Raw genomic sequence first — 26,670 nt, forward strand, 5'->3', positions numbered from 1 at the left:
TGCCTTGTAAGAACTGTAGACTGTAAGCCTTATATTCTCTTCATCAGTGTTGGCAAAATAACACTTCAGCTAGAAGCATGTTTTGCAGACTGGGTAAGTCCTTTAGTGCTTGGCCAAACTCTTCTGGCTGTCGTGGGAAATTCATCCAAGGAGACATTGAGTCTTGTGCTGTAGAGGGTTGATTGTCGTACAAGGTGGGGAACTTCAACTTAAGCAGATGTTTAATTAAATAAAATCTCATAGAAATAAGTCATAAAGTCGTGGTTTTTTTTTCTTAAGTAGCATTTCTCCTGAAATTCAACATTAAACTGCAGTAATCTATTCAAGACACGTTAATAGTTTAACTTTGAGCACATACGTGAAAACAGCGTAGACAAAGTCTACCAAATTATTATCTGCACTTAGGACAGTTAACATTTTTTTAAGTAAATAATTATACTACTATAAAAGTTTGTTTCTATACTAGTAAATGGAGTCTTTTTCAGATACAGTATCTTCTAGTACAAATAAAAGACATGCTTTTGCCCTGTAGGAGTTTGACTTATTTTATTCTTGGCTTATTAAGGTAGAGGTGCAAAAAAAACAATGTAAAGTATAAGAAGGTCTGTAAGAAGGTCTGATATGAATGAAATATTTACTCATTAACTAACACAACCCATAGTATGAGGGAATGAAATGCCTTGCAAGTGAAACAAACGCAATGAAAGGAATATATTGAAGACTTTTCCATGAGCAAATTTGAATGTGTTGTATACCGTCATAATTTACATTCTTGAATCATGTGCCCCAGGAAAATATACTCAGTTTCTAAACACAGTTTTTTGTGTTTTGTTTTTTTTTTTTTCTTCCCAAGATGCTCTTACCAGAATTTTTCTCGTGACAACTCAAGTTGCTTAGTGTATGGATGGGCTTGGATCAAGTTGTGTTGGCTTCTAAAATAGCGTGCTTGCATTAAAATTGTCTGTTCTCTTCCCCTATATTCAATAATTCAATAAAATTCCTTTCATAGATGATTTTGTTCTCAATTCTTCTTTAGAAGTATGATTGTCCCATTGCTGCCACTACCAAATGTCTCCCCTGAGAGGAGAAAATACGGGCTGTTTCCATATGCTTGCGTGGTGTTGTAAGTTTGGAGGTGTAGGTGAGATGCATGTAGGTTGTATACAGCTTCTAATGTGGAGTATGAAAATATTCCTGAAATTATTCTTGAAACATGCAGTTTACTCAGAATGCTCTTTGTTAATGAGTTATTTGGTGGATTGGCCTTGAAGTTTTTTGAAGTTAGTATGTATAGGGTATGACCTCACATGCATCTTGTGGCTTGCTAGTACCACGTAGGGTTGAATTAATAGAATTTAGTACATGTATTTAATGTTTTTTTTTTTTTTGTTTATATTTATAGGAACTAGCATACAGCAGAAGTAAACAGCTTACTAGAACAAAGCATTCAAGGAGAGTAGTCTAGAAAAATGAAGGTGCTGTATGAAAAAAATAATTGTAGGAGGGGCTTGTTGGTAAAGCTGCAAACTTTGAGCCTTACAAAAGTCTATTTTCTCTTCAAGTAACTTGCTTTGGAGCTTGGTAGAGTTGTTGCTGTTAGACTGGAATGCATTTGGTGCCTGTTGTGATGGTGGCTTAGTTGATGTGGACTTGTCTGCAACTGGTGTCAGAAACCGATGTGGCCTGATAGGTTAGGATCTTGTGCATCACTTTAGAGATCCTGTCATGAAGTAAAGAAAACATAACTTTACCTTATTCTACAAGCTGCTTTTAGTTACGCTCGACTCAAGTTAGTTCTTTCATGTGAAGTTTCTTTGTGTTATTTAGCAAATGGTCAGTTTTTCAAAATCTTGTAAGGGTTTGAATATGATATATTTAGCATGTTGAGATGAGGGGCTTGAAGGTAACTGAGCATTGAAGCATTTTTCAGTTTACTAGGTAAAATAAATGCAGTACTTACTCTGTGATCACTTATTTCATTAAGCTAGTATTTAACGTTGTTAAATAAAAGCTAAATAAAAAGGAATAGTTCCATTGTATTTACTTATAATATTGTGTAGTCACTCTTTACCGTGTTTCTGACGTGGTCTTGAGGATTTAAATCAAGTAATGGTCTAAGTCACAACAAGAAATAGCTAGTGAAATTCTCAGGCATCTCCTTTTCTTGGCATAAAGGGTCCTACAAACCAGCACTGAAGAATCCCCAAAAGAAAGCACTCTGGGAGGTGAGAACAAACGGGGAGCGGGGCAGGCTTTTGTTATTTGCTTTTTGTGGTTTCGTACATAAATTAATCTGTGATACTTCTAAGCTTGGATGTTTGTGGGTGGTTTGTCTTTTTTTTTTTTTTTGTGAACAATTAAAAAAAATAACAACAAAAACCTTTGTCCTGTACTCCACTAAATCCAGGTAGATTATTTAGAGAATACGGATTCAGCAGAGGCAATGATGCAACTGTGTAGCTCTACTACTGGAATATAGCAGGGGGAGAAGAGCAGCTCAGGACCAGGCGCCTTTATAAATTACTTTACACTCTGTAAGAACAGTCTGGCATCCTTAGGTATCCATAGGACCACTGGTCCTGTGCATCACATGCACTGTTTTGCCCCATGCGAAATGGGTGCTACTGCAGTGGTTAGACATGACTAATAAGATCGAGCCGATGAACATTCAGCTATAAAGCTACTAAGAAAACTCGATTCCAGTCTGTTGCTTTACATTTTCTTTCCCCTTTCTTCTGCCAGCCAAGCCTTACTACCCCCTTCTTTATCCTCTGAAGAGTTCAGCTTCTCACAGGGTCATCTGCCTTGCATATGACAACCTTATTTACAGCTGGGAACTTATTCACGCTGTTAAACTTCTGGTTTTAAGAACCCGCTCTGTTCTTTTGGTTCTTATTTTAAACTTGATTTTCTGATACGTGCTTAATTCTTGCCCTGCCTCTAAGCCTTATTTTATGAATTCCTTCTTCCTTCTTTTTCCCCATCTGCTATTTGCATACTGATTATATGAAATTGCATTAGAGTATTTTGCCTGTGGAGTCTCTGCTTATTTAAGAAGGAATTTTTTCAACAGGCTGAAGGGGAAATTGCTTTTTGTATTATAAAAAAGGAACAGCCAAAATACCATGTAAAATGTACCTGCTTCTTCAGGCTTCTTTTAAAAATGAAGTTGTTTACTCTAATGCAGCATTTTTCCCTTATAGAAAGAGTCTTCACGAGGAAGACATAGAGAAAAGGAGGATATCAAAATTACAAAGGAGAGAACACCAGAAAGTGAAGAGGAAAATGGAGATTGGGAAACAAATAGAGAAGGTAAGCAAAATTAAACTAATGGTCTCCCTGCAGCTCAGAGAATTGCACTAATGCTGGACTGCATGTAAAGTAAAATAGTTAAAGATTCGGTCTTTAAGTAGAGTACTTCTGTGCAGTAGCCATTAAGATTTATTTTTGGAAGAGGGCAAAGAAGCAATTTGATTTGGACTGCTATAATAGTAAAAGCAACTTCTTTTAGAAACGTTCTCTTTTTGAATCTTCAGACAAGGAACAGGGCCATTGGCTATTTTGTGGTTGAACCACAAAAAATCATCCAAGATGATTTTGAAACTCATCAGTCCAAGAAGAGAGCATGATTCCTTTCAAGTCAAAAGTCAGCAGGGTTTGTTTTTTTGGTGTAATTTGTATTAGTGTGGACTATCTCATTAACCAAGTATTTAATTAGAATGCATATGCCAACAGCTGAAGGGCGCAGTTGGTGAACTAATCATCTTCTGAAAATACTAGTGGGGTGGTGAGAGCTTTGCTACTGTAGGCTCTTGTGGTTGAAAGGTGATTTTACTGTCCTTGGTGCTGATAATATTCATCCATTTACTACACAGACGGTTGAGGAAAAATCTGTATTGTTTTCTCATCCCTCTCCTGAGTCTTTCCTTTTTCCTTTCAGGACCAAGTTAAACTGCCACTGAAATTCTGGCAACTTGTAATAAAGTGTGGTACTTACATAGTTTTGTAAGTATCAACATTTCAGCAGTTATTAAAATATTGCAAGACAATGTGGGGGTTCTGGTCCACAGTTGAGGATTCTTTTTACCATTCAGTAGTGATGCCAAAGAAAGAAACAGTCATTTTCCAAAGAATTTATAGCTCTTTATTAGACAAGATATTAGTTATAAATAATTATATTAGAATACGTATCTACATTTTGTTCCTATAACCACAAATCTTTTCAAAATGCACAAATGATCCTGTATGGTCAACACTTTTACTTATGTTTATGGTTATATTCTGCTGGAAGTTCTGCATGATGCAAACCAAATGCAGTCACAGTGCCTTCCTAAACAAAAGGGTTTGTAGTAAGCATTTGGAAGGGGGGAAGCATGTGTTATACACTGAGAGAGATGTGTGATTTTCACTTAAATTAAGGTGCCTAAAATTTACACAGTCGTAGCAAAAATCTGTCAAATTAGAAATCTGCATATGCTGTGGTTTACCTTTTCTGATAACCTGAAAATAATTTTGGCTAAACATATAAATGGAATTGTTAGTTGATTGAAGGTTGCTTGTCTGGTGCTTTATCGTGATGTAGAAAACTGTGATATAGTCAGTGTAGAAAATAAAGTTTTAATAGTCCAAGTGGCAGACTTTGTTTCTGGGAAGGAAAACAAAAAACAAAACAACAAACTAGAAATTTTTCATGTGAATTCGGATATAATGAATCTTTTTGCAGTAAGATGTACTATAAGTTATTTGTGCTCCGACTGTCCTGTGGCGTATATGCAGGGAAATGGAATCTAAGTTGAAGAAAATTTGCAACAGAAAAACATCTATTTTTATATAAATATGAAGCATGAATGTCTTAATTCTTAGACATCGAGGCTTCTAGCTTGAGAATTATGAATTTCTCAAAATAGTGCTGTTCATAGTTATAACCTCTGCTGTGGGTAAAGCAGAATTGGTGTCTGTGAAGTTGTAGTGTAATATAACTGGACAGATGGACTGGGAAAGAACTTACGCTGTTAAGAGCTGCACCTTTCTGGAGGCTGTTCTCATGCTCTCAAGCCACATGAAGAGAATTTGTAGACTCAATATAATTATTGCAAAGCTTTTATATAGTTTCTGTGTGTCAAAAGGGGGGTGAAAGCTAATGAATCTTTAATGAGGTATCTGTTCTTGGAAGGTTCTTTTATCAATGTGCTTTCTGAGTATTTGACTGAAGTAACTATAAACAAAATAAGAAGTGTAAACAGTAAGACTGCTTCCTTTTTGAGTAAGATTTCAGTTGCGTGGCCTGAAGGGTGTGGTATGAACTGGAAATGACTTAATGAAAAAGCAAGAAAAAAATGCTGATGTGAATACCAAGGAGTAGGAATGTTTTAAGCGTGGTTTTACCCAGTGAAAGAAGTTATGCAGACCTCTTCTTTTATTTTGAAGTCGATTTATAGATGAAATTAGACAGGTGTGTGAAATAACATGTTAAACAAAAAGCCCTAGTATAGTGCATTACTACTTTAATCCATTTCATGTGAGATTCCCAATTAAGCAGGGCTCCACATATTTTCAATCTTTGTGAAAACACTCTTTTTGGGGAATATTTTTGTTATATAAATGGAAAGAAATGGTGTACTGGGTTTCCCTTGCTACCTGAGATGAATAATTGACACAAGTCTTTAAAAGAAGTGAAGTGTTACTAATGAAGTTTAAGTATTTTAATGGTGGGTCATATGGGACTAACTGGAGTTATTTCAGGTTCACGCAGATAATTGGAGAAAAGATTTGGCTTAGCCTTGTTGATCCATTTATGCGGTGCTTAAAAGTCACTGAAATATTTATGCTTGGCATCCAGCATGCTAAAGGAATGTTATTTATTTCATATGTAATCCATTTACTAGTCTGTTTACTTTTTGTTTTAATTAAGATTCTGATAATGGAGATGTTAACTATGATTATGATCATGAGCTGTCTTTGGAAATGAAGCGCCAAAAGATTCAGAGAGAACTCATGAAGTTGGAACAGGAAAACATGGAGAAACGAGAGGAAATTGTCATTAAAAAAGAGGTTCGTATTCTGTAAATGCAAAACTAAACACTTCTTATTGTTTCGTAAAGACCTGAGCTTTCTGGATTACAAAAGTTCTGCTCTGCACATAGTAGTAGATAAGTGGCATGTTTATAACTTGATGTGTGACATGGATATTAGTTGCAAGTCACGTATCATCTGTTCAGTCATCTGGCACCATAAACAAGTTTTCTCCTCTGTGAAGTCAGCTATTAAATGAATAGGCAACTTTGCAGTTTAATGATTTAAAGCTAATAAAACCTTTAACAGAGATGGTGTAGGAGAAAACGTAAGGCATAACTTATACCAAGTCCCTTTTCCTACGTGTCTTGTGGTAACTGAGGGAAAGTAGAGTGACAGATGGGCAAAGCTGTTACCAAAGTGCTAGAAGGACTAATTTTGGGGAAGACTTTAAAAAAAATAAATAAAAGAAGTCTGAAACAAGGTCCTTCTTTTCTGGACAAACTTGAATGCTAGCTGGGATCGTACTATCTGGGATTATACTAACTTCAAAATTTTCGTTACAGTTTTTGCAAATCTTTTCTTCCCCCACCATTTTCTTGACATGTTTCGTTTATGGTGTTCTTGTAAGCTAATAAACTGTTTTGAAAACTGTACAGTTAGTTTATTGGAGGTAGATGTGTAAAAGTTTAAGATCTCACATCTCGTCTGTTACTGTTTTTACATATGTGACATGTATCAGCATACAGCAAAGCTTTTGAGCATCAGTCTTTTAACATTTAATATATTCTTTATCTCAAGATTTCTCCTGAGGTGGTTAGATCTAAATTGACACCATCACCATCACCAAGAAAGTCCAGCAAGTCTCCAAAACGAAGATCCAGTCCCAAATCATCTTCTTCGGCTAGTAAGAAAGAAAAGAAAGCATCTGCTGTATCTTCCCCGCTTTTGGATCAGCAGAGGTCAGTCCGTACAGATGCATCTTGGGAGAACGTGGGAGTGGAGAACCACATTGATTTTTATTACTGGGGCTTTCATAATTAACACAGTTTTTCATTTTCCTTGCTTTCAGAACTATTGATTTTATAACTTTAGGGAAAAGTCTCTAAATTATGCAGCGTGAGTCATCTACTGTGGAAAATTGCTACATGCACATAGTTGTCAGTTGACTGATTTCATGGTTTACAGCAGGCCTTTTCTCTTTGAATGTCCAGAGTGTCTGGGATGTGATGAGGAAATATAAATAACTAAAGTGAGAGACAGCTTTCTTTGAGATGCTGCAGCCTGTAAAGTAGCTCATCTAGACTGAAGTGAGATGTTTAAAATGTGACCATCTTCACATTCTGCTGGTATTGCATGTTGCTGTTCGGGAAATAATGTTTGATTTTAAAGCCAGAGACTTTCTCAGGCTTCAGGAGAAGAAAAGAAGAGGCAGAATGTGGGTGAGGGGAAAAAAAAAAAAAAAAAAAAGCACAGGAAAGGATAAGATACATGAAAGCTCCAGGAAGGTCAGACTGGGCACCTTGCCACAAAAAGTCAGTCTCCTGCAGCTATGTTCTTGATGGCTGCAGGAGCTTTAAATGACTGTTTGGTGCTTTTAGATAGAGAAGAAATTAAAAATTTCTGGAACAGTATAAGCAGACACGTCTGTATTTGCAAAGCAAACAAAACTTTTAAGAACAAACCAATGTTTTTTGCTACAGGAGGATGGAGCACGGGGATAATATGCTACTGGCATGTAGTACATGGTAGCTATCTAGTTCATAGGGTTTATGTCAGTGATCATTTATATGAAAAAAATGGTGTAAATTCCTTTGTAATGTGAAATACATGCTCAAAAGCTTTATCCTGCATCAAGTAGTTAACGGTAAATCTAAGACATGAGTGATTGAAGTCATTTTCCGTGCTTGAGTGGGGTGTTGCATTGCAGAATTGGGAGTCTAAACAGACAAGATATTCCAGAGTTCTGGTCTTGTGGTGTATGCAGTTCGTGCAAAGGCATTGTAACCTTGGAAAATAGTTCTTTCTGAATGGGAGCAGTTCCTATTTTTGCTTCAGAAATAAAGGTTACAAATTGAAGAGCTCACTGTGAATTTTTACCACCTGCATTCACCCTTCAGTCAAGTTCCTGAGCACTGCTTGCTAATGGAGTGGCAAATCCTATCCTAAAAGCTTCAAGGCCCTTTACATTGTACTTTCCTGCCAACATTTGAGAAATCATTATTTGAAGTTGGCAGTCCTTCATTTTTTTTTCTTGTTGGTTTATATCTAGGAGTTCTAAAAGTAACCAGAGTAAAAAGAAAGGTCCTCGTACCCCTAGTCCTCCTCCTCCAGTACAAGAGGAAACTCCGTTAGGAAAAAAACACAAAGAAAAACATAAAGGAAAAGAACGTTCAGAGGAGAAGACGAGGGAGGTGAAAGAGAGAGGCCGTGACTTTGAAAGGCACAAAGAGAAAAAAGAGAAGCAGAGGTAAGTTATAATGCATTATTAGCTTTTACTCTTAAAAGCAAGGTTACATTAATGTTATCAAAACACAGAGTAATAAGGGATTTATACCTGCTTTGCCAACAACTATTTCAATACTCATTAAATATTTAAATACCTTATGTAGTTTAATAAACTATAACTAATATATTAACAGGTTTAAGTTGCACAATAAGGTTTTCATATGCCCTTTTGAAAGACTCATTATTTTTCAGAGAGTTGGATCTTCACCAGTGAAACAATTCATTTGCCAAAGTCTTTATCAAAGTCATTTACTTGTCTGCTTGCCTGCTTTTCTGAAATCCTAGAGGACTAATATCTTTCTAAATTGGCGGTGGCACATTTAGACTTTCCCTGACCTTCTGTAGGTTAAAAAGTATTGCTGAAGTTAAAAGCTGTTGCAATTCTAGAATTTCATCACTGATACATATGTGTGTGTGTGTGTATATATCAAATAGTGAGCTTACATGACTATTCCCATTATTTTCTGAAGCTTAGTTGTCCATTTAAGTTGTTAAATATAACACTTGCATTTTTAAGTCCTGTATTCCTTTGATGAGAATAGGGTATGTATTCACAAGTGCATCTCTTGTAACCAGTATAGCAAAGACTAAGAGGTTGAAGACCAGTAAATTGTCTATTTGTAATCAGTGTAGTAAAAACACAGTAATTTGTTTAAAAATATTTTATTTCACTTGTACTTGCCCACTCTATTACTGGAAGGCCATAAGCAGTAGAAAAAAAAGCTCTAGGTAGTGCTGAAAGGGTCAAGAGAGTAATTGGCTCATGGTTGTACTATATTTAGGTATTGCTATGGTGACTGCAACCTTTAATTTCAGTATTGGATTTTTGTTGACTTTTTTATAATAGAAAATCAGACGTAATGTCAATGCTTCATGATGTGAAATAGCTGAAGGTTCAGAGATATTTTTAATTCATTTGAAGTTGCGATTAGTGTTTGAAAATGTCTGTGAACTTAAGGATTCTTGAAGAAAATGTTAACAGAAATGTTTAATAGAGCAGCAAAAGAGTCTCTGTTAATAGGAATTTTGTTTCACCACTGCCTGAAATATCAGGTAAAAATATAAATGTATTTTGGTTTTACTATCTTATAGTCCTGGATTTTATGATCCAGAAATCAGGAAGAAATTTAGTATGGGTCTTGCATTCCTTAGTTCTGCTAACTTTCAGGTAATTTCATGAAATTACAGATGGAACAAAGCACTCTTTAAGAGTAGTTTTTGACCTCGTAAGCACAGGTTCATTCTTAGAAATGTACTGATGTCCTGGTATGCCTGTTGAACAGACTGCTCTTTTTGTTTCCCAGAGATCCTTCTGAAGGCTCCCATAGGCAGAAGCGTTCTCCCAGTCCTGCAGATCATTCTGGCAGCAACTCCTCTCCTTCCAGAGAGTATTCACCACCTGCTGCAAGGCGGCGACAAGCCTCCCGAGCCCCAGCAAAGTCAACTACTCACAAGCATAACTTCTCCCCCTCTCGCAGGTAGGTGGTCAGTTGCAAAGATAGAACTTTCATTAATCTAGTTTAGAAACTTCCTCTGTTGCTTTGCCTATTTGAACTTGAGCTCAGAGGCTCCTTTATGTGTATTGGTGTTGATGTGAGGTTTTTTGGTTGTTGTTTTGTTTTCAAATATTATAGATACCTGTCAGGTCAGGAACACAAATCATTGTGCAAGTTGCTGTTCGTCAGTGCCTCTCAAATGTTTTGGCTTGGGGTGGAGCTTTAGAAGTTTGATAGGAGACATGCTCTTTCTGTGATGCTTTGGGAATTTTTTTTCCTCTTCCTCCTCTCGTTGCTTCTTAAAGATCACAAAATCTTTAAGAAAATTTTCAAAAATTACAAAAGCAAGTGTGTCTGACTTACACAGAACAGTTTCAGAGACCCTTCAGAGAAGATATAGTTCCTATTGGTTCTAGGGGCCTTAGAGGAAAACCTTTTGCCATTCTGAGAAAATTTACTGAAAACCACCTTTGCAGCGCCTCTTTCCCCATTTTTTCTAGCCTTCTCCAATGTTCTGCGTGTTGCTACTTGCAGGGAGGTTCTATGCAGATACACAAAGTGTTGTGGAAGGGAGCTAAGCAGGGAAGAAAAGTGCCTCTTGCCTTCTGCTAGAGGCAATGAAGCAGGATTTGAAATGTTCTGTTTGTCTCCAAACAGCTGATAGTCTTCCACGCAAGCAAATTTTGGTAACCCTATGTCTGTTACATACACTTTGTTTAATGGTGAAAAGGAAACATAGTCTTTGTTTAAAGTAAGTCATGAAATTAGATTTTGTCTGTTCTGGCTGTTACAGAGTTTCAATTTGAGTGCTTTGGAAGCTTTACTACTAAATCCAGGCTGCTTTAATTGTATGTGAGCACGTGTACAAATGGTCATCGTAGAGGCATGCAGGCTACTTGTTCTTTCAGGAAAAGTGTCTTCTGCTTTCAGTGGTCAAATCTTTCCTCTCGTGATAGAAAGCTACAGCCAGCATAAATATGCAGTCACGGAAACAAAAATTTGAGTTTACTCTTTCCTGCTATCCTTGAGGAATGCCTACCTATAGCATGCACAGGAGACTTTGAGGTTTTTTCTTTCTCCAGACAAAAGAAGCTACACGCATACATCCTGGAGGTCAGACTGCACGTAGACATTCAAGGCATCCCTAAGCTACAGGAGTGCATCAGCTGGACCCCATGCACTTTTACTTACACAAACAAGGAGATGCAAATCTTAGTCTACTGCTGAGGACTACAAATAGTCTCTGGCACTAACCATGGCATAGATGCATCTCAGTGGGATAGTTTCCAGGCCTGGCAATATCTGAGCATACAGGTTCACAGACACTGTATGAATTAAATCAAAAAACAGATACAGCCTGTCTCGACGTGTCTCAGTTAAGCGTGTTATAAAGGCTGATTTTACTTATTTTTATCTCACCCCTTTCTTTCTGCCATTTTCCTGTGTGTTTTTCTAATAGAACCAAAGTGGTTCTGTTCAAGTGTTGTTGCAGCTGTGCTGTAAAAAATGTTGTTTGACTTCCCTCAGTTGACAAGTCTGAAGTTGAAGTGCCTCAAGGAAAAGTCACAGTGCATCCGTTAGTGGGTATATCTGGTTCTGTAATGGAATCCAGGTGTAGAACCAACACCTTTGTGAGACTGGTCCTGTGATAACCAACGTACTGTTCCATGGGGCACTGGAGGCAATTTTCTTGAGTCACTGACATTGACTATAAGTAAGGATAAAACGCTGATATTAATAGAAGATTCCCACTGTGATGTATTTTACCTAAAAAAAGACTTCCTTACAGAGTTCCTACCTCAGGTCGCCAGTGATTTCACATAACATTCTGTTCCCAGAGCTTTGCTCCTTGGAAGCTGAATCATTGCTCTGTGTTCTTGACATAAGGAAAGCCTTTCTAGCTGCACAATGTCTGGGTCTTTTAGAAAATGGCCTTAGCTGTGAGATCCGCTGCTGAACAGCATTGATGTCTGTCCATTTGGGTCCTGGAGAGCATTGCGACACGCTGTAAGCCTGCTAATCTGAATTATTTCAGAGCTCCTTCTATTCAGTGCCCAACTGACATCAGCTATCTTGCTGAGACAAAAATCTTGACATTTGCAAGGTACTCAGCAAAAGCTGCATTACCTATATAGCTGTAACAACTGCTGGGCTATTATGGAATATGGCAGGAAGGTCCTGCCTTTGGTAAAGTATTCCTTCCTTTGTGAGTCACCTGAAACTGAAGAATTCATCTGGATGATCAGGGTATTTGTTTGAAGTCACTGACACTTATAGGCATGCATATTCAGAAGCAGAAAGTAAATTGCTTAAGTGATTTTTTTTGAGAACTTATTGTCTGTGTGTCGTTATTCTGACTTTTCTCTTTGTTGTCTCTGAAAATTTGTGAAGTGGAAGGCAGTTGGGAATAAAGGGCAATGCGTATTTCATGAGAAAAGATGCTTTCAAGTTGCTCAGATGCTGATAAGTAATGAAAACTACTGAGCTCAAAGGCTTGAAGCGTGGATGTGTCCACGTTAGACTGTGCATGTGATAACATGAGGGAATCTGTTCACTGGTATGTAAATGATATTTAGCTAATCTATGGGATTTCCAAGATGAGAGACACTTGGTATATATTTTTTCTTAGTCCATTAGATAAGAGATCTCCCTGCTTGTGGAAACATTCATGCTTGCTAAACTTTTAAGTAGGTATGCTGTTTCTAGGATTCAGGCCTAAGTAGTTCAAAGATCAATGCTTGTAATAAAAGAAAGAAATTAAAAATAATAAAAAAAGGAGACACCACTGTTCTCTGAAAAAAAAAAATGCTATTTGGGAGGAAGGGGGGATGCTTTTATGTAACACTGTATAAAAGGTATCTGCCTAATTTTATCACGAAGACCAAGAAGTAGTATATATTGAAGAAAACAATTGTACTTGGTTCATGGGGTGGGAGAAATCGCATTTTTTCCGACTCTTCCCTCTCTTCCCCTGGGAAAGCAGTCTAATCTATGTAATGCAGTATATGTAATGTAATTTTGATTGAAAAACTTGTTCTAGGATATTAAATAAACTATTACCATTTAGAGATAAGTATACTTTGAAATATATGAGGGCAGATTAGTTGAATGTTATAGACACAGCACTTGTTTTCAACAAGACAGAGGATAGAGAATGCACAAATTAGTTTAATCCCTCTATTTTGTGTAGGGTACAGTAATTTAACTTTTCAAATGTGGCTATTCTAACCCTTCCTTGCAGGTCTGCCTCTCCGTCAGGTCAGCATCATTCTCCCATATCCTCCAGACATCACTCCTCTTCATCGCAGTCGGGTTCCTCTGTTCAAAGACATTCTCCTTCCCCACACCGCAAAAGAACCCCTTCTCCCTCCTATCAAAGGACAGCTTCCCCGCCTGCGAGGCGGTCATCTTCCCCCTACCCCCCACGCTCTTCCTCTTCTCCTCAGAGGAAGCGAAGCCCTTCAAGGCACCGGTCTCCTGGAAGAGAAAAGGGAAGGCACGATCGTGATCGGACTTCACAGTCTCACGATAGGCGCCACGAAAGGCGGGATGGTATGAATAAAAATAACACTTCCAACAGATGTTTGTTTGCAGATTGCATTTTGAACAATATTTTCAGTTTGTGGCATGGTCTGCACCTATCCCAATGGCCAGGTGGTGAAGAAAGCACTGGTAGAAATCTGTATAATTCTTGCTGTGTTTGTGGTGCTGTTTTTAGGGACTGTGCAAGGGCATTGTTCCTGATAGGACTGCTTAGGTAGGCTCAGCTGGTTCAAGAGATCCTGTAAGCATCTGTTTAGATATTTTTTGTGTAATGCAGTGGTCGTTTCTGTAGGTAAGTGATCTTCTCTGTGTACGAGGCGTATGCTAGCAGATCAGATGCTAATCCAGTCATCACTGATTGCTTTGTCCATTGTCTTTTTCACTGACATTAAGTGAGGTGTGTGCAAAGAGTCATTCCCTCTGGAAATCTTTAAAGTTGGTTGAGCAATCTGTGATGGTCAAACATGCCATTTCTCTAAATAGACAGATTATAGAGAGCATATGTCAGCTTTTTTTAGACTGACTGTAAACTCACTTTCCTTTAGCAGTAACATTGTAAATAAATAATTTTAAAAAATGATTTTATCAGGGCAAAGAGGTCTTAAAAGCAAGTGGTCTAATTATAGCACAAATTTATTGAAAGTGTGTGTAGAGAAAACAAAGGAACCTATGATTGTAGGAAAAGTGAGCTTACCTTTAAATTACTGAAGTGTGCTTGCTTTCTAATGTCTTAGAAATTTATTTTTACTATACTTACTCCCCCTTTGAACACATAAATATTTGTAAAGCTCAAATTCACAAAAAGATGTTTAAAGCTTAATGAAATATGTAGGTGGATACCAAGAACAATCTTACCCTTCTTCTTACACACAAAATTTAAATTAATATGTGTAACAGAAGTATATTTTGACTGTATTATTTTAGTGTTACTTGTCCTCTAAATTTTTGCTTGCTTTGATTAAGCTCAGTATATAACACTCCTTTAAACATTTTACAGAAACTAGAGGGAAAAGGGAAAAAGAAAGAGACACAAGAGATGATCGTGATTATGACCAGGAGCAGAGTACCTCCAGGGATCATAGAGATGACAGAGAATCTCGGGATGGAAGAGATCGGAGAGAAACGAGAGATACCAGAGATCGGAGGGAGACGAGGGAATCCAGAGACACTCGAGACTCCAGAGATACAAGGGATTATAGCAGAGATAACAAGGATAGTCGTGATCAAAGAGACTCACGTTCCACGCGAGATTCTCATGACTACAGAGACAGAGAAAGTCGGGATGCCCATAAAAAGGATGACCAGTATCAGGAGGACTCACGCAGCTATGGAAGGTCCCATGGCAGAGAGGAGAGCTCTCGTGCCGAAACAAGGAACGACTCCCGAAGTGACTCCAGAAACGACAGCAGAAGTGATCGAACTGGCCGAAGTCGAGGCAGAGGGCCAGAACTATCTGATAAAGGTATTACATGATTTAAAGAAAAATAAATAATAAGTGTCCTTATTATTGGAGATCAAGCACTGACACTTGTATTACCTTGTTTGATATAACATGTGCAAATGCTGCCAAATAAAAGTGTTCAGGAGCGGCCGAGGGAACTGGGGGTGTTTAGTCTGGGGAAGAGGAGGCTCAGGGGAGACCTCATCGCTCTTAATGTTTCTGCAACCCAGCCCTAGGTTTTCCCATGGGCCACAAACGCAGGAGGCATATGTGTGGTGCAGGATTAGCAGGAGGCAGCATGTCTCAAAGTACTGGGTAGCAATTCTTTGTTTTCTCAAATGCAGCTGCGTAGGCACTTGAAAACCATCTTTCACCCTCGCCACCCTTCTTGATTGACCATAAATGCAATTTTAACCTTTGGCAGTATTTTTGAAAGCTTGATGCACTTTGTAGAACAGCTTCACTTATCACCTTTTACCTCTCTAATAAATGGCATTTAAACTTTTTGCAAGAAGAATAGGCCATACAATTTTTACAGGGAAAATGATCTTTCTTATTCTCCTGCTGCCAAGTCTGTAAGTTTACATCATACTCGGAACAAATATGAACTGGCTTTTGAACTGTTTTATTCCTAGTCAGGAGACCTCATGTTATGGCTAGGGGAGGGTGCGGTAGGAAATCTTGAGTCTGCGGTTGGAAAATAATAACTTTACAATTAAAAGGTGTGAAATTTAAGAGGTTTTGGTTAAGTAGAGTTTGACAGTGCAATTTTTATTTCCATGAATGGTTAATTGAAGTTTGTTAAAAAGTTGCTGCTTTAGTTAGATGTTATAAAACATCACTGGATTTCCTAACGTGTGGGAATTCATCTTCTATATCGGTACATCACTATTAGGCAGTCGGACTAGAAGCTCCCAGGTGGACGGTCACAGCAGTAGTGGAAACTACCACGATAGCTGGGAATCAAGGAGTAGCTACCCTGACCGAGATCGCTACGATAGTCGAGACCAAGCAAGAGATTCCTCCTTCGAAAGAAGACATAGTGAACGGGACAGGCGTGACAACAGGGAACGAGGTATTTTCATGTATATTTTTACACACACATATATATGGAGTTGAAAGTATATGTAGGAATGTGTTTTTCTATCATTTCCTTCCACTACCAATTCATAAATAATTGCATGTTGAAACTAGTGCTATCCTTGATGTAAGTTAACGTTGTTCGTACAGGTAGCCAATACAGATAGCAGTGATCATGGAAAGCATGTACAAGACTGTTCTTTCAGACCTAGTGTGCAAGATGTCAAACTTTTGCACCTGAAAGAGTTTGCTGTTGTCTCTGAGGAACTTAGTACCAACTGTCACTCTGGAGAATAATTGCATTGCTCACCAATCAAGACAATAGGAGGAGTCAAGAAAATAAAAATAGTATGGAAATGAAAGGATGTGAAGAATGAATACAAAATGAAAATGATTTTTTCTATTTTAAGAAGAGAGTTTTGGAAGGGAAAGGTGTGTGGTAGCTGTTGTTCACCTGCAGTTTTTCAGAGGAATGTTTTGTATGCTACTCTGTGAAATGCTTTTTGGCTCTCTGAAATGTCTGATATCACCTATTCTTGCGAAAGGTTTTACATTAGATTCTCTCATGTCTTCAAGGCAGGGTTTCAATAAACCTGATCTCCAGACCGTCTTTTTCTTGTCAGCTGAAAAACCCTGCAGTCTGAATGTGTCTGGAAGGTTGGCTCTTGCAGACTAGCGTTCACCTCTTCCACCTCCAAACCTCCAGTAAATGCTAGATACCTTATCATATAATTTGGACTTTGCTTATCAGACCAAGTTTTTCATTTTAAAAAACCAACAACTTGGAAGTAAAACCATGTTATCACAACAAAGTCGTGTCAGAAGTGTTGACAATCCATGTTCAGTTGTCTAATACACTTACAGGCGTCTTGATTCATGCAAGAGTTGTGTGTAGATGTTTTGTCACCCAAAACTGACACAGTAAACAGGTGTTACAGAACTTTTGTATAAAACCTACTACTTGGTATGCACAATAAATCAGATTATAAACTTACAGGCACCATTAAAAGAAGATGAAACATATTCATGGAACCATTTGCTTAGTCTGATCATTTAAATCTGTAAAAAAAAGAAGTGTTACATCTATGACAGAAATGTTACTCGAGTTTGCTTTTAATTTTACCTGGTAACAGGGGAGCATTAAGTCATTGTTAATTCACTCAGAGATTAAAATTGATTAAACTAATGGAAATGCATGTTTTATTGACTTAGCCCTGTTCAAGCTCTGTCTGCTTGTCCCCGGTGGACATGGTCTCAATTTACAGGGAAGTACACGCAGCATCAGAGTAATGGACCTAAAAATACCAACCTCTATTCATGCCCTTCTTGTTCTTTTCTGTAATGCTTTGAATATATATTGTGAAAGAAGTTTGACAGGTCTGTTCCTGTTCGAATGCTACAAACGTTAGCATAAAAATTATTATAAATTAGTCAAAATGTATATAAATATTCCAAAAATATCAAAAAATAACTAACAGAGTGCAGCCAAACTTAGCGTTAAGTCTGTGGAGAATAAATACCCTTATCTAAGCCGTCTTCACTATCTTTCTGGATCAGTTGTTTTCTGTATGAATATAATTTTCTCCATGACCCTAGCCCACTGTCTGAACACTGAAAAACTCACCTTATGTGAATGCATGTGGAAGCTTACAGCAGTTATGCTTCCTGTAGCTCATCCTCATCTCTCCCTTTCTCTTGGATTTGGTTGTATATTTCTATGCAGGGATCTCTTCTTCTGTGAGGAGAGAGGACAATATTTCTTATAACACCTAGTAAAGTTACAGGAAAATAAACAGTGTAAGTTCTTATCAACTTGAGACTCTGAATTTGTGGAAGTGAAATTTTCTTACAGAAATCTTGATACTTGGTTTTCATATGGATCTCATTCTCAGCTTTCCAAGATCCTGTAACAGATTCTGAATGACTCCGTAATGTTAATAGGAATGGCTAGGCTCTGGGGCAGTATAATTAGCTTTTGAAGCCATTCAGAAATGCCCAGTAGAAAATACATTTTTATAGTGACTTTTCTCTAAACTAAGGATAACTCACTCTTGAAATACTGGAAAAATATTTCAGAGCTACAGGGAGTTGCTTTTCAGTTGGCACAAACCAGTAGCTAGATTGCCAAAACACCAAGCCATGCGTGTTTTATTAGTGTAGTGGTAGCAATGTACATCCCTTTAATTTCTGGTAATCAAACTTGCTTCTCTTCACAGATACGAGAGCAAGCTCACCGGTACGACATCAAGGACGAAGTGATGACCTCGAGCGGGATGAAAGACGAGAAGAGCGAAGGGTAGATCGGAGTGATGATAGGAGAGATGAAAGGGCCCGCGAGAGGGAGAGAGAAAGAGAGCGGGATCGAGAGAGGGAGAGGGAGAGAGACCGTGAACGGGAGAGGGAGAAGGAGAGGGAGCTGGAACGAGATCGTGCTCGGGAACGGGAGAGAGAGCGGGAGCGAGACAAAGACAGGGACCGGGAGCGCGATCGAGACAGGGACCATGACAGGGAAAGGGAACGAGAAAGAGAGAGAGAAAAGGAGCGAGAGAGGGAGAGGGAGGAGCGGGAAAGGGAGCGTGAGCGTGAGAGAGATCGAGAGCGGGAGCGAGAAAGGGAGAGAGGTCGAGACAGAGATAAAGAGAGAGAGCGCCAGAGAGACTGGGATGACAAAGAAAAAGGAAGGGATGACCGCAGGGACAAGAGAGAAGATATCAGAGAAGAAAGAAGTTCAAGAGATGTCCATGAAGAACGAAAATCCAAGTGAGTGGATCTGACTGTTCCTTCAATAACATCAATAAAAAACTCTCTTAATATTGATTTTGGTAAGATAGTAAGCAGGGGAATATCATAAGGAAGGAGAAGATACCCTTCAGAGGTGTGATCTGGAGCCATGTCTCCCCTGCATCTGTGTCCCATGTGCTGGTGGCCCCAAAATCAGATTCTAGGCTGTGTACTGTGTTGGTGATGTTAATCTGATGCTTTTTTGCTAATGCAAAATCGTGGAACTGCTAAAGTCTGCTTGTTTGGCCTTGGCTTTAATAATGCAGGCATTCTTTGAAACCTAATAGGAGGCTGTGGTACTTTTTGAAGTCTCAAGAGTGTGGTAGGAACTTACCAGGTCAGGGTTCATGACTTTGTTCATCAGATTTCTGTGGAACTTACATTACCCTTTGCACTATTGAATTTTCAACACCAGAAGGCTACCAATGAAGACATCAACAATATTTCAAGTAAATGTGTGGTGCTTCTATTGTTTTATCTAAATGGCACTGATTCTCTCTTTTTTTTTTTCCATTTAGTACAATAACATTCTCATTGTGACATCAGTAATGAGCAAAGCAGTGTTGTCCCATCTAGGACTGCTTTGCCTAGAAATAATTAGCAGCTTTTGTGTGAGAGAAGTATGGAATCCTATAAATCATCCAGTACAGAGTCTTCCCAGTCCCTCATGGGGTGAAGTGAGCAAGCGTCTGGCTTAGCTGCCAGCTAGGGTCAACCCACTGCAAAGATCATTGCCATAGGAAAAAAGTGATCTTAATTGCCTCTTGTACTTTTTTGTTTAAAAAAAAAAATAAAATAGCTGTCCTAAGTGTTTAAGTTTTAGTTTTAAGGTATCATATATATACGACAAGACAAATACTTCTGGAAGTTTTGAAATAACAACTTAGAAAGCTACAAAACTTCCTAGCATCCTTAGATCTTCTGTGTGAGGTGTTTACACTTGAGGGATTGTATTGATGATAAACTCAATCACTGAAGGTTTTCTTCAAAGAATCCTCAAGGAATTTGACTACAAATGTTTGTCCTGCAGGAAGCGTCACAGAAATGAAAGCAGCCCAAGTCCTCGTCAGTCACCCAAACGTCGCCGTGAGCACTCTCCTGATAGTGATGCTTACAACAGTGGAGACGATAAAAGTAAGTAGGAGTTGTCTCTTTCTGCTGTAGGCAGGATCCAGCTTATCCTCTGCCTATGGAAAATAATCTGTAATCTTAAATAGAAGAAAACATGGGGAGAGTTTTTAAAGGTCCTCGTCTCCTTTCTCGTGTGTTAAGGTGTACGTTTACCAAAATGGTGGTAGTCTGCTGCTGCAGCAGCAGTTTTAAAAACCAAAAAACACAAACAAAACTTTTGTGTAACTGAAATGATGGATTTTTTTTTGTTTTGATTAATACTTCTTAGCCTGGAAAGATACCAAATGTGCATCCTTTCTCCTTTCTAAACAATGCAAGTGTGTTCTTTTTCCCATTGTGTAGATGAAAAGCACAGACTTCTGAGCCAGGTTGTGCGACCACAGGAATCCCGGTCACTGAGCCCCTCTCATGCTGCAGAAGATAGGCAGAGTCGCTGGAAAGAAGAAGAGCGTAAATCAGACAGAAAGGAAAGTTCCCGGCGTTACGAAGAACCAGAGTTTAAAGAGAGAATTTCCTCAGCAGATAAGCAAAGAGAGCAACCAGATGCTTCAGAAAGCTCCCGGTCCAGGGTTCAGGAAAACCTTGGGCACCGTCCCTCGGAAGAAAGAGATGCTTCTGATAGAATGCATGATGACAGCAAGAAAAAGTCTAAAATACAGAAAAAGGCCACAAAGAAAAAGAAAGATGATGACAGTGGGGTGGAAAGGTATGCCAATGAGTCAACGACTGAGGAAAGCCAGGTCTTCTCACCCAAGAAAGGTCAAAAGAAGAAGAACATAGAGAAAAAGCGGAAGAGATCCAAGGGTGATTCTGAGGTTTCTGATGAAGAAATTGTTCCACATCATAAAAAGAAGAAAGGCCCAAGAACCCCCCCTGTCACAAAAGAAGAATTGGTTGAAGCACCACCTGAGAAAACTGTGGCAGAAGTCCCCCCAAAAAGGGAAGAGACAACATTTAGTGACTGGTCAGATGAAGATGTTCCCGAACGTGGCGACATCGTTGTTCCAGAAAGAAGCACTGAGGACTCCCATAGAAAAAGTCATAGAACGAGGGGAGAAAAGGTGGAAGCCCCTCATGTTACTATAGATGATGGACCACACCGTAAACCCGTGGATCAGAAGCGCAGCAGCAGTCTCGGCAGCAATCGGAGCCATGCCTCGAGCCGACTTCGATCCCCTTCCAACGAGTCAGCTCATCGCAGTGGCGATGACCAGACTGGACGGAAGAGGATCCTGCACAGTACCTCGAGGGACAGGGACAGGGACAGAGAGAAGAAAAGCTTAGAAATCACTGGGGAACGAAAGTCCAGGATTGATCAGTTGAAAAGAGGGGAGCCCAGTCGCAGCACGTCTTCAGGTAATGAGATATGTTTTAGCGAGGCTGACTTATCACTCTTCATGAAAGTGCAAAGCTACAAATCCCAAATCATTCTTATGTGGCCCTATACTCTTTTAATTTGTAATTAGTGTGAAGGGAGAGGGAGGTTCTATGCAATTCATAGTAAAACCAGAGCAAATTAAGATTCCTGGAAGTGTTACCATACTTGAAAAGTTGATCCTCAGTGGGCATGATGATTACCACTTTGTTTATGCCAAAATATTCAGTCAGCTTTAGCAGTTCATGCTGTCTAGAGGATAAAGCAATTTGTAGAACAAATGAAACTGAAAGAACGAAAAAGTCCTTTTGCTAAAAGACCGTTGAGCTAGTTTTGTATAAATAATGTTTTTAAATTTGCTATTAACATTCATTTTTATACGGAAATACTGAAATCTAGGCAAAATTGAAATGCCCTTTCGCTCTGGGAGAGAGAGATCCATTATGATCTCTGGAGCTTTTTTTAGCTGAGGGAAATCTGTTGTGGTTCTTCTCAGGCATGCTTTTGATAAATATGAAAATCATCTTTGCTGCGAATCAAAGTAATCACAATGACCTTGTTTTATTTCTGTAGTTCCTGTAAAGAAATGGGTAAAATATTTGCTTAAAATACATACAGCATCGATAGAAAAATATCTTCCTCCTAAAGCCATTTGGCTTTCTGTTCTTAACATGGTCACATGCCTGAAATTACCTTTCTGAATGTATTATATACTAGCTTTTAAAAAAACATATTTTGAAAATAATTTTAAGATGATTCTTCTAAAAAATATATATTTTATTGCTTAAATATATGAGTAAATTATGTAGGTTCAGTTAGACTTCTGTAATAGTTGAATTAGCCACTAAAAATGTTTTTTGGGGAGTGGGAGAAATACCATTTTTAATCCTAAGATGATGCTTTTCACAAGTCCACTTTCATACCAGAATCTTTAAAACATTTTGGTGTAGGAAAATGGTGTTAAGTTCATGAGCTGTACTCATGCCCCTGTATTTAAAATATTTTATCCAGATCGTCAAGATTCAAGAAGCCACAGTTCAAGAAGAAGCTCTCCTGAATCAGACCGTCAGGTTCATTCCAGATCTGGGTCCTTTGACAGCAGGGAAAGGCTTCAGGAGCGAGATCGACATGACCATGATCGAGAGCGGGAGAGAGAGAGGAGAGAGGCAAGACAGAGAGAATGGGATCGAGATGTTGACAAAGACTGGCCAAGGAGCAGGGAGAGAGAGAGACTCCGAGAACGGGAGAGAGAGAGGGAAAAGAGAAGGGAGCTGGACAGAGAGAGAGACAGACAGCTACCTGACCCTGTTGAAAGAGAGAGAGACAGAACTGTTGACATTTCCTCTCAAAAAGAATCAACAAAACACAGTGAAACAAAACTGGACAGAGATCATGAAAAAGAATTTGACAGTGTTTGTCGGGATTCTGCAGCTTCAGAGAAGGAAAGGCCAGACAAAGATTTAGGACCTTTACAAGGTTTTGAAGATGGAAATGAGGCTGAAAAGGTGGAGAGTCTAGAAGGTGAGATATTCTGGGAAAGAACCTTCACTGTCAAGTATTTCATTCTTCCCTTTTAGCACAACGCTGAACTGTATTAGAACACTTTGCTACTGAAAAGTATATTGGCCCCAGCTTCTCTACTGTAGAAGCAGGATAAGGGAGAATTCTGGCCAGCATCTTCTTAATGTTAATTGTGTGAATGGTAGTGTTTCATTTCTAAAGTTTCGAGTCAAAGAGGCGTTAGGATATGCCTCATAAATGATATAATTTTGCCAAGGTGTAACATTTCTGCATAGGCACTTTGCTGAAACACCAAAGGTTTGATTGCCTTGTTAAACCGCTATAAGATATATTTTTTAGTGAGGAAGTCACAGGTAATGAATGAAAAAAAATGAGGGTTGAATTGCAGCTGTTCTTTGGGATTTTTTCTGCAGAGCCCAATTACCATAGAAATGATAGTCTGATTAGTAGATGAAACATATGTATGGCTTGGCACAACAGTCCAAAAATTACTTTACTGAAGTAATCTTATTAACTGTAGCTTCAATTTGCCGGCTGTAATGGTACTGGGGAAAACACGCTTAGGATTAATAAATAAAGGGCCAAATGCTGACAAATTCACATAGCTTGAGCTTTGCTAGAAGAAAGAGCTTGGGAAGTACATCTAACCTTTATAAAAAAGCAAAAAGCAGAAATCTAAATCCAGAGTAAGTGGTGTAAGTTATGGTTATGTTCAGTAAGTAGGGGTTTTTTTTGGTGATCGTAGTGTTGTATCCTCTAATAAAAAGGAAGGTGATGTGTAGGATTTGGAATTTGGGGTGTTTGGGCTGGTAAAGCCTGAAGTCTTCAGAAACAAATTAAGCTTTTGTGGCTTTCCATAAGATACCAGCACCTTGTCTCATCATATCTGCATTCTTAAAAAGAATTGTCTTATTGTAGGTACCTGTTCATTTGGGCAGTCTGGAGAGGATGAGGAGGGCTGTTTTACTACGTACAATATCTCTTACCTGATTGCTCACAAAATGGTCATTACGGTTGACTGGTACAATTGAGAAAATTCCATTTAAGGAGATTATCTGTGGAGTGGAAGCATTTGTCAGAGATAATATTTGGAGCGAGCCTGGGGAAAGACTGCCCTATCTTGGTACAATGGACAGAATTCATCCATTTTTAAGCAAAAGGAAGGAATGGTGTAGTAAATCTGAGAGTACAGCGTGGTAACTTCAGAAAAGAGTTGGTGAAATGCTGTTCTTAGGTTTATCTTCTGTTTCAGAGAGGGCCTGGAGCCAAACAGACTTTGAATATTAAATGCGTTCTTAGGTCTAGCCTTTCCACAGACTTCTTGTAAGAATCTTAATATGAATTCATGTATTTTTCAAAGGTTGTGTGTTATCTAAAAATGATCATGTGTAGGAAATTATGGTATATTAGTCTAGGATCTAGGATTCTTTCTTTTTTTTTTTTTTAGAAGAAAAGTCTTGTAAAATACTAGGTGACAATTTTAGTGAAGCATGCTATAAACAACATATTTCTGATCTTCTAAGATGGTAGAGTATTTTATTCTCTTTCATTAATTTGTTACTTCTGTTCCTTCTTTTTAGCTGTGTTGTGTTAAATCAGAATTAATATAAAATGACATTTCTGCAAAAAAGCAGTAAAGGTAGTGACAGTATAATTTCAAAATTATCAACCTGATTTGAAATTCAGTCTTTTTTGGATTACATATCAAGAACTGTAGATTGTTGTTTTTAATTGCTTCATACAGTAATTTTTAATGGTCCATCTGTGCCATCCAAGCGTGCAGTCACAGTGAGCTGGTGTACCTGCTAGGTCCGTGTGGAAGCAGAAAATGGATCGTGCAGGCAGTCAATATTTAAAATCACAAGATAGAAAATGAAATCTAGTAAAGATTGCTATACTTTTCCCTTTAAAGATGATAGCAAACTAACTGAATAAAATTTCCAGATCTGGTGATGGTAAGGAGGTATCTGGTATTTATTTGGATCAATGACTGCTGTACATTGTCTAACATGATGTGTGAGGATATAATTACTTAATTATGGTGATGTGTTGAACCTTAATGTGTTTGCTTCAGGAATAGGTTTAAATGATGCCCAAGATACAAGATGCTTCCTCCAAAGTGCTGCCAGGTGGTCTGAGTAGTTAATTTACACTCTGCTAGCACCTCTTTTACTTGTCTTTTCAGTGCTGATTTTTAGATTAGTTGAGGTGACTTTTCTTTTCCTGCAGGCTTTACAAAGGAAAAAAAAAAAAAAAAAAAAGGTGTGAGGGGATATCTTAACACAGAGGCAGTTTCTCTTCTGGGTAGGGAAGATTGGAGAAAATAGATTAGTCATCCACAGGGGATGACCCCTGTAAATTGTGTCAATTTTGTACTGTGCAACTGATTGCAAGTACCTTGGCGGAGAATCCTAAGGAAGCCTGAATTTTGAGCAGCAGGGTTTGCGAATGCTTCAGTCAGGTCTTTCAGTGCTGGGGGTGAGAGAATACCTTCAGAGGTGCCTTTCGTGAGCTGCAAGCAGCTACATTTGAGTTAGGATTCATGTGCAAAAGCATCTGGTAGAATTCATGGTGGTGCTGCATAACTACATATCAGATCATCAACTTACATTTCTTCTGAATATGGTCTTCTACAAGCACTTTGAGTAAAACTGCACAAAAAATAAGTGGCCAAGATGTGTGAAATTCAAACGGCCACTTTGTCTATGTGAGAAATAACTTTGGTTCCATAAGTGAATACCTTGTTTCATTTTGAATATACCCAAAAAAATTAACAAGCTGGTTTATGGACCCTGGTTTTTTTGTCAGTCTGCTTGAAGCATGTCTGAAAAACAAGAGTGATTGCTTTAAAGCTACAGTCTGTATCTGTGTCTGTAGGAGGAGAAGATGAAGCAAAGATTGATGATGTTCAGTCGCTGGGATCTGGTGCTGGAGAATACGAACCAATCAGTGATGATGAACTGGATGAAATCCTGGCAGGTGATGCCGAAAAGAGGGAGGATCAACAAGAGGATGAGAAGATGCCTGGTAAAAGTATAACAAAACCCCTTTACGTTTATTTGAATATAAAGATGAGATCTGTTTGCATGTAAAGCTACTTTGTTCCTTCTCAAAATGTATTGTAATGTAGAGTAGTTGTGAATTCAGAGCACTGTTTTTGTGCTCCTCAGTATTTCTCATTTTTTCTGTAATGGTCGGGTATGCCTGTGAGGTACAGAGGTAACTAAAAAGTTCTGGAAACTTCATTTTGAAGTAATATTTATTATGTTTATAGCTAGAAGCAGCAGCTTTGGTTTTATAAATGTTATAAATGAACATAAATGGTTACAAATGCTAGCCCATTTGGAGCTGATCATTATTTGGAACTGATATTTTCAGGAATAGATTTTTGTCCATGCTTGAATGCTTCCCGAATGCACCGGGAAACATGGAATCTTCTAGGTCACCTGGGCTGTATGATCAGGGTTCATATTTTATGTAATAAATACGCACCCACAGTTGTATGGTTATTCAATGACTAATATATACCCTTCCTTTGAAAAAAGCAGCATCCAGAGTTGAATTGCCAGCTTTTTAAGTATTTAATTTGGATATATCGTGGCACGTTAGTGGTTCTGTCCAAATCTGCTGTCTAAGCAGGGTCTGAGCAGCCTTCCCCAAAGTGATTACGATCAAAGTGAAACAGAATGTTATTTTAATCCAAGAAGCTTTATATTTTAAGGAACTATATGCCCCTTTTCAGCACTGATCAAAGTGAGTTTGAATGTTCTTATCTGAAGTGT

The 26,670-nt window shown here is 38.4% G+C and overlaps 1 protein-coding gene across 4 annotated transcripts in view; it reads left to right on the forward strand.

The window, feature by feature from the left end:
• Window positions 1-26,670, forward strand: part of ZC3H13 (zinc finger CCCH-type containing 13) — a 47,134-nt gene that overhangs the window by 15,673 nt on the left and 4,791 nt on the right. For 3 of the 4 annotated variants that reach the window (XM_082775173.1, XM_082775174.1, XM_082775176.1), the window contains 13 exons: window positions 3,204-3,312; window positions 5,912-6,051; window positions 6,814-6,974; window positions 8,285-8,482; window positions 9,825-9,998; window positions 13,258-13,568; window positions 14,557-15,021; window positions 15,896-16,075; window positions 18,297-18,840; window positions 19,892-19,995; window positions 20,335-21,348; window positions 22,379-22,888; window positions 25,766-25,921. In XM_082775173.1, the coding sequence (XP_082631299.1) occupies window positions 3,204-3,312; window positions 5,912-6,051; window positions 6,814-6,974; window positions 8,285-8,482; window positions 9,825-9,998; window positions 13,258-13,568; window positions 14,557-15,021; window positions 15,896-16,075; window positions 18,297-18,840; window positions 19,892-19,995; window positions 20,335-21,348; window positions 22,379-22,888; window positions 25,766-25,921 (4,066 nt within the window). The remainder of the gene's footprint in view (window positions 1-3,203; window positions 3,313-5,911; window positions 6,052-6,813; window positions 6,975-8,284; window positions 8,483-9,824; window positions 9,999-13,257; window positions 13,569-14,556; window positions 15,022-15,895; window positions 16,076-18,296; window positions 18,841-19,891; window positions 19,996-20,334; window positions 21,349-22,378; window positions 22,889-25,765; window positions 25,922-26,670) is intronic. The other variant, XM_082775175.1, reaches the window with a different exon arrangement.

Source organism: Aythya marila (genome assembly GCF_965140915.1).
Source record: "Aythya marila genome assembly, chromosome: 1".
In the NCBI taxonomy this organism is placed as follows: Eukaryota; Metazoa; Chordata; class Aves; order Anseriformes; family Anatidae; genus Aythya; species Aythya marila.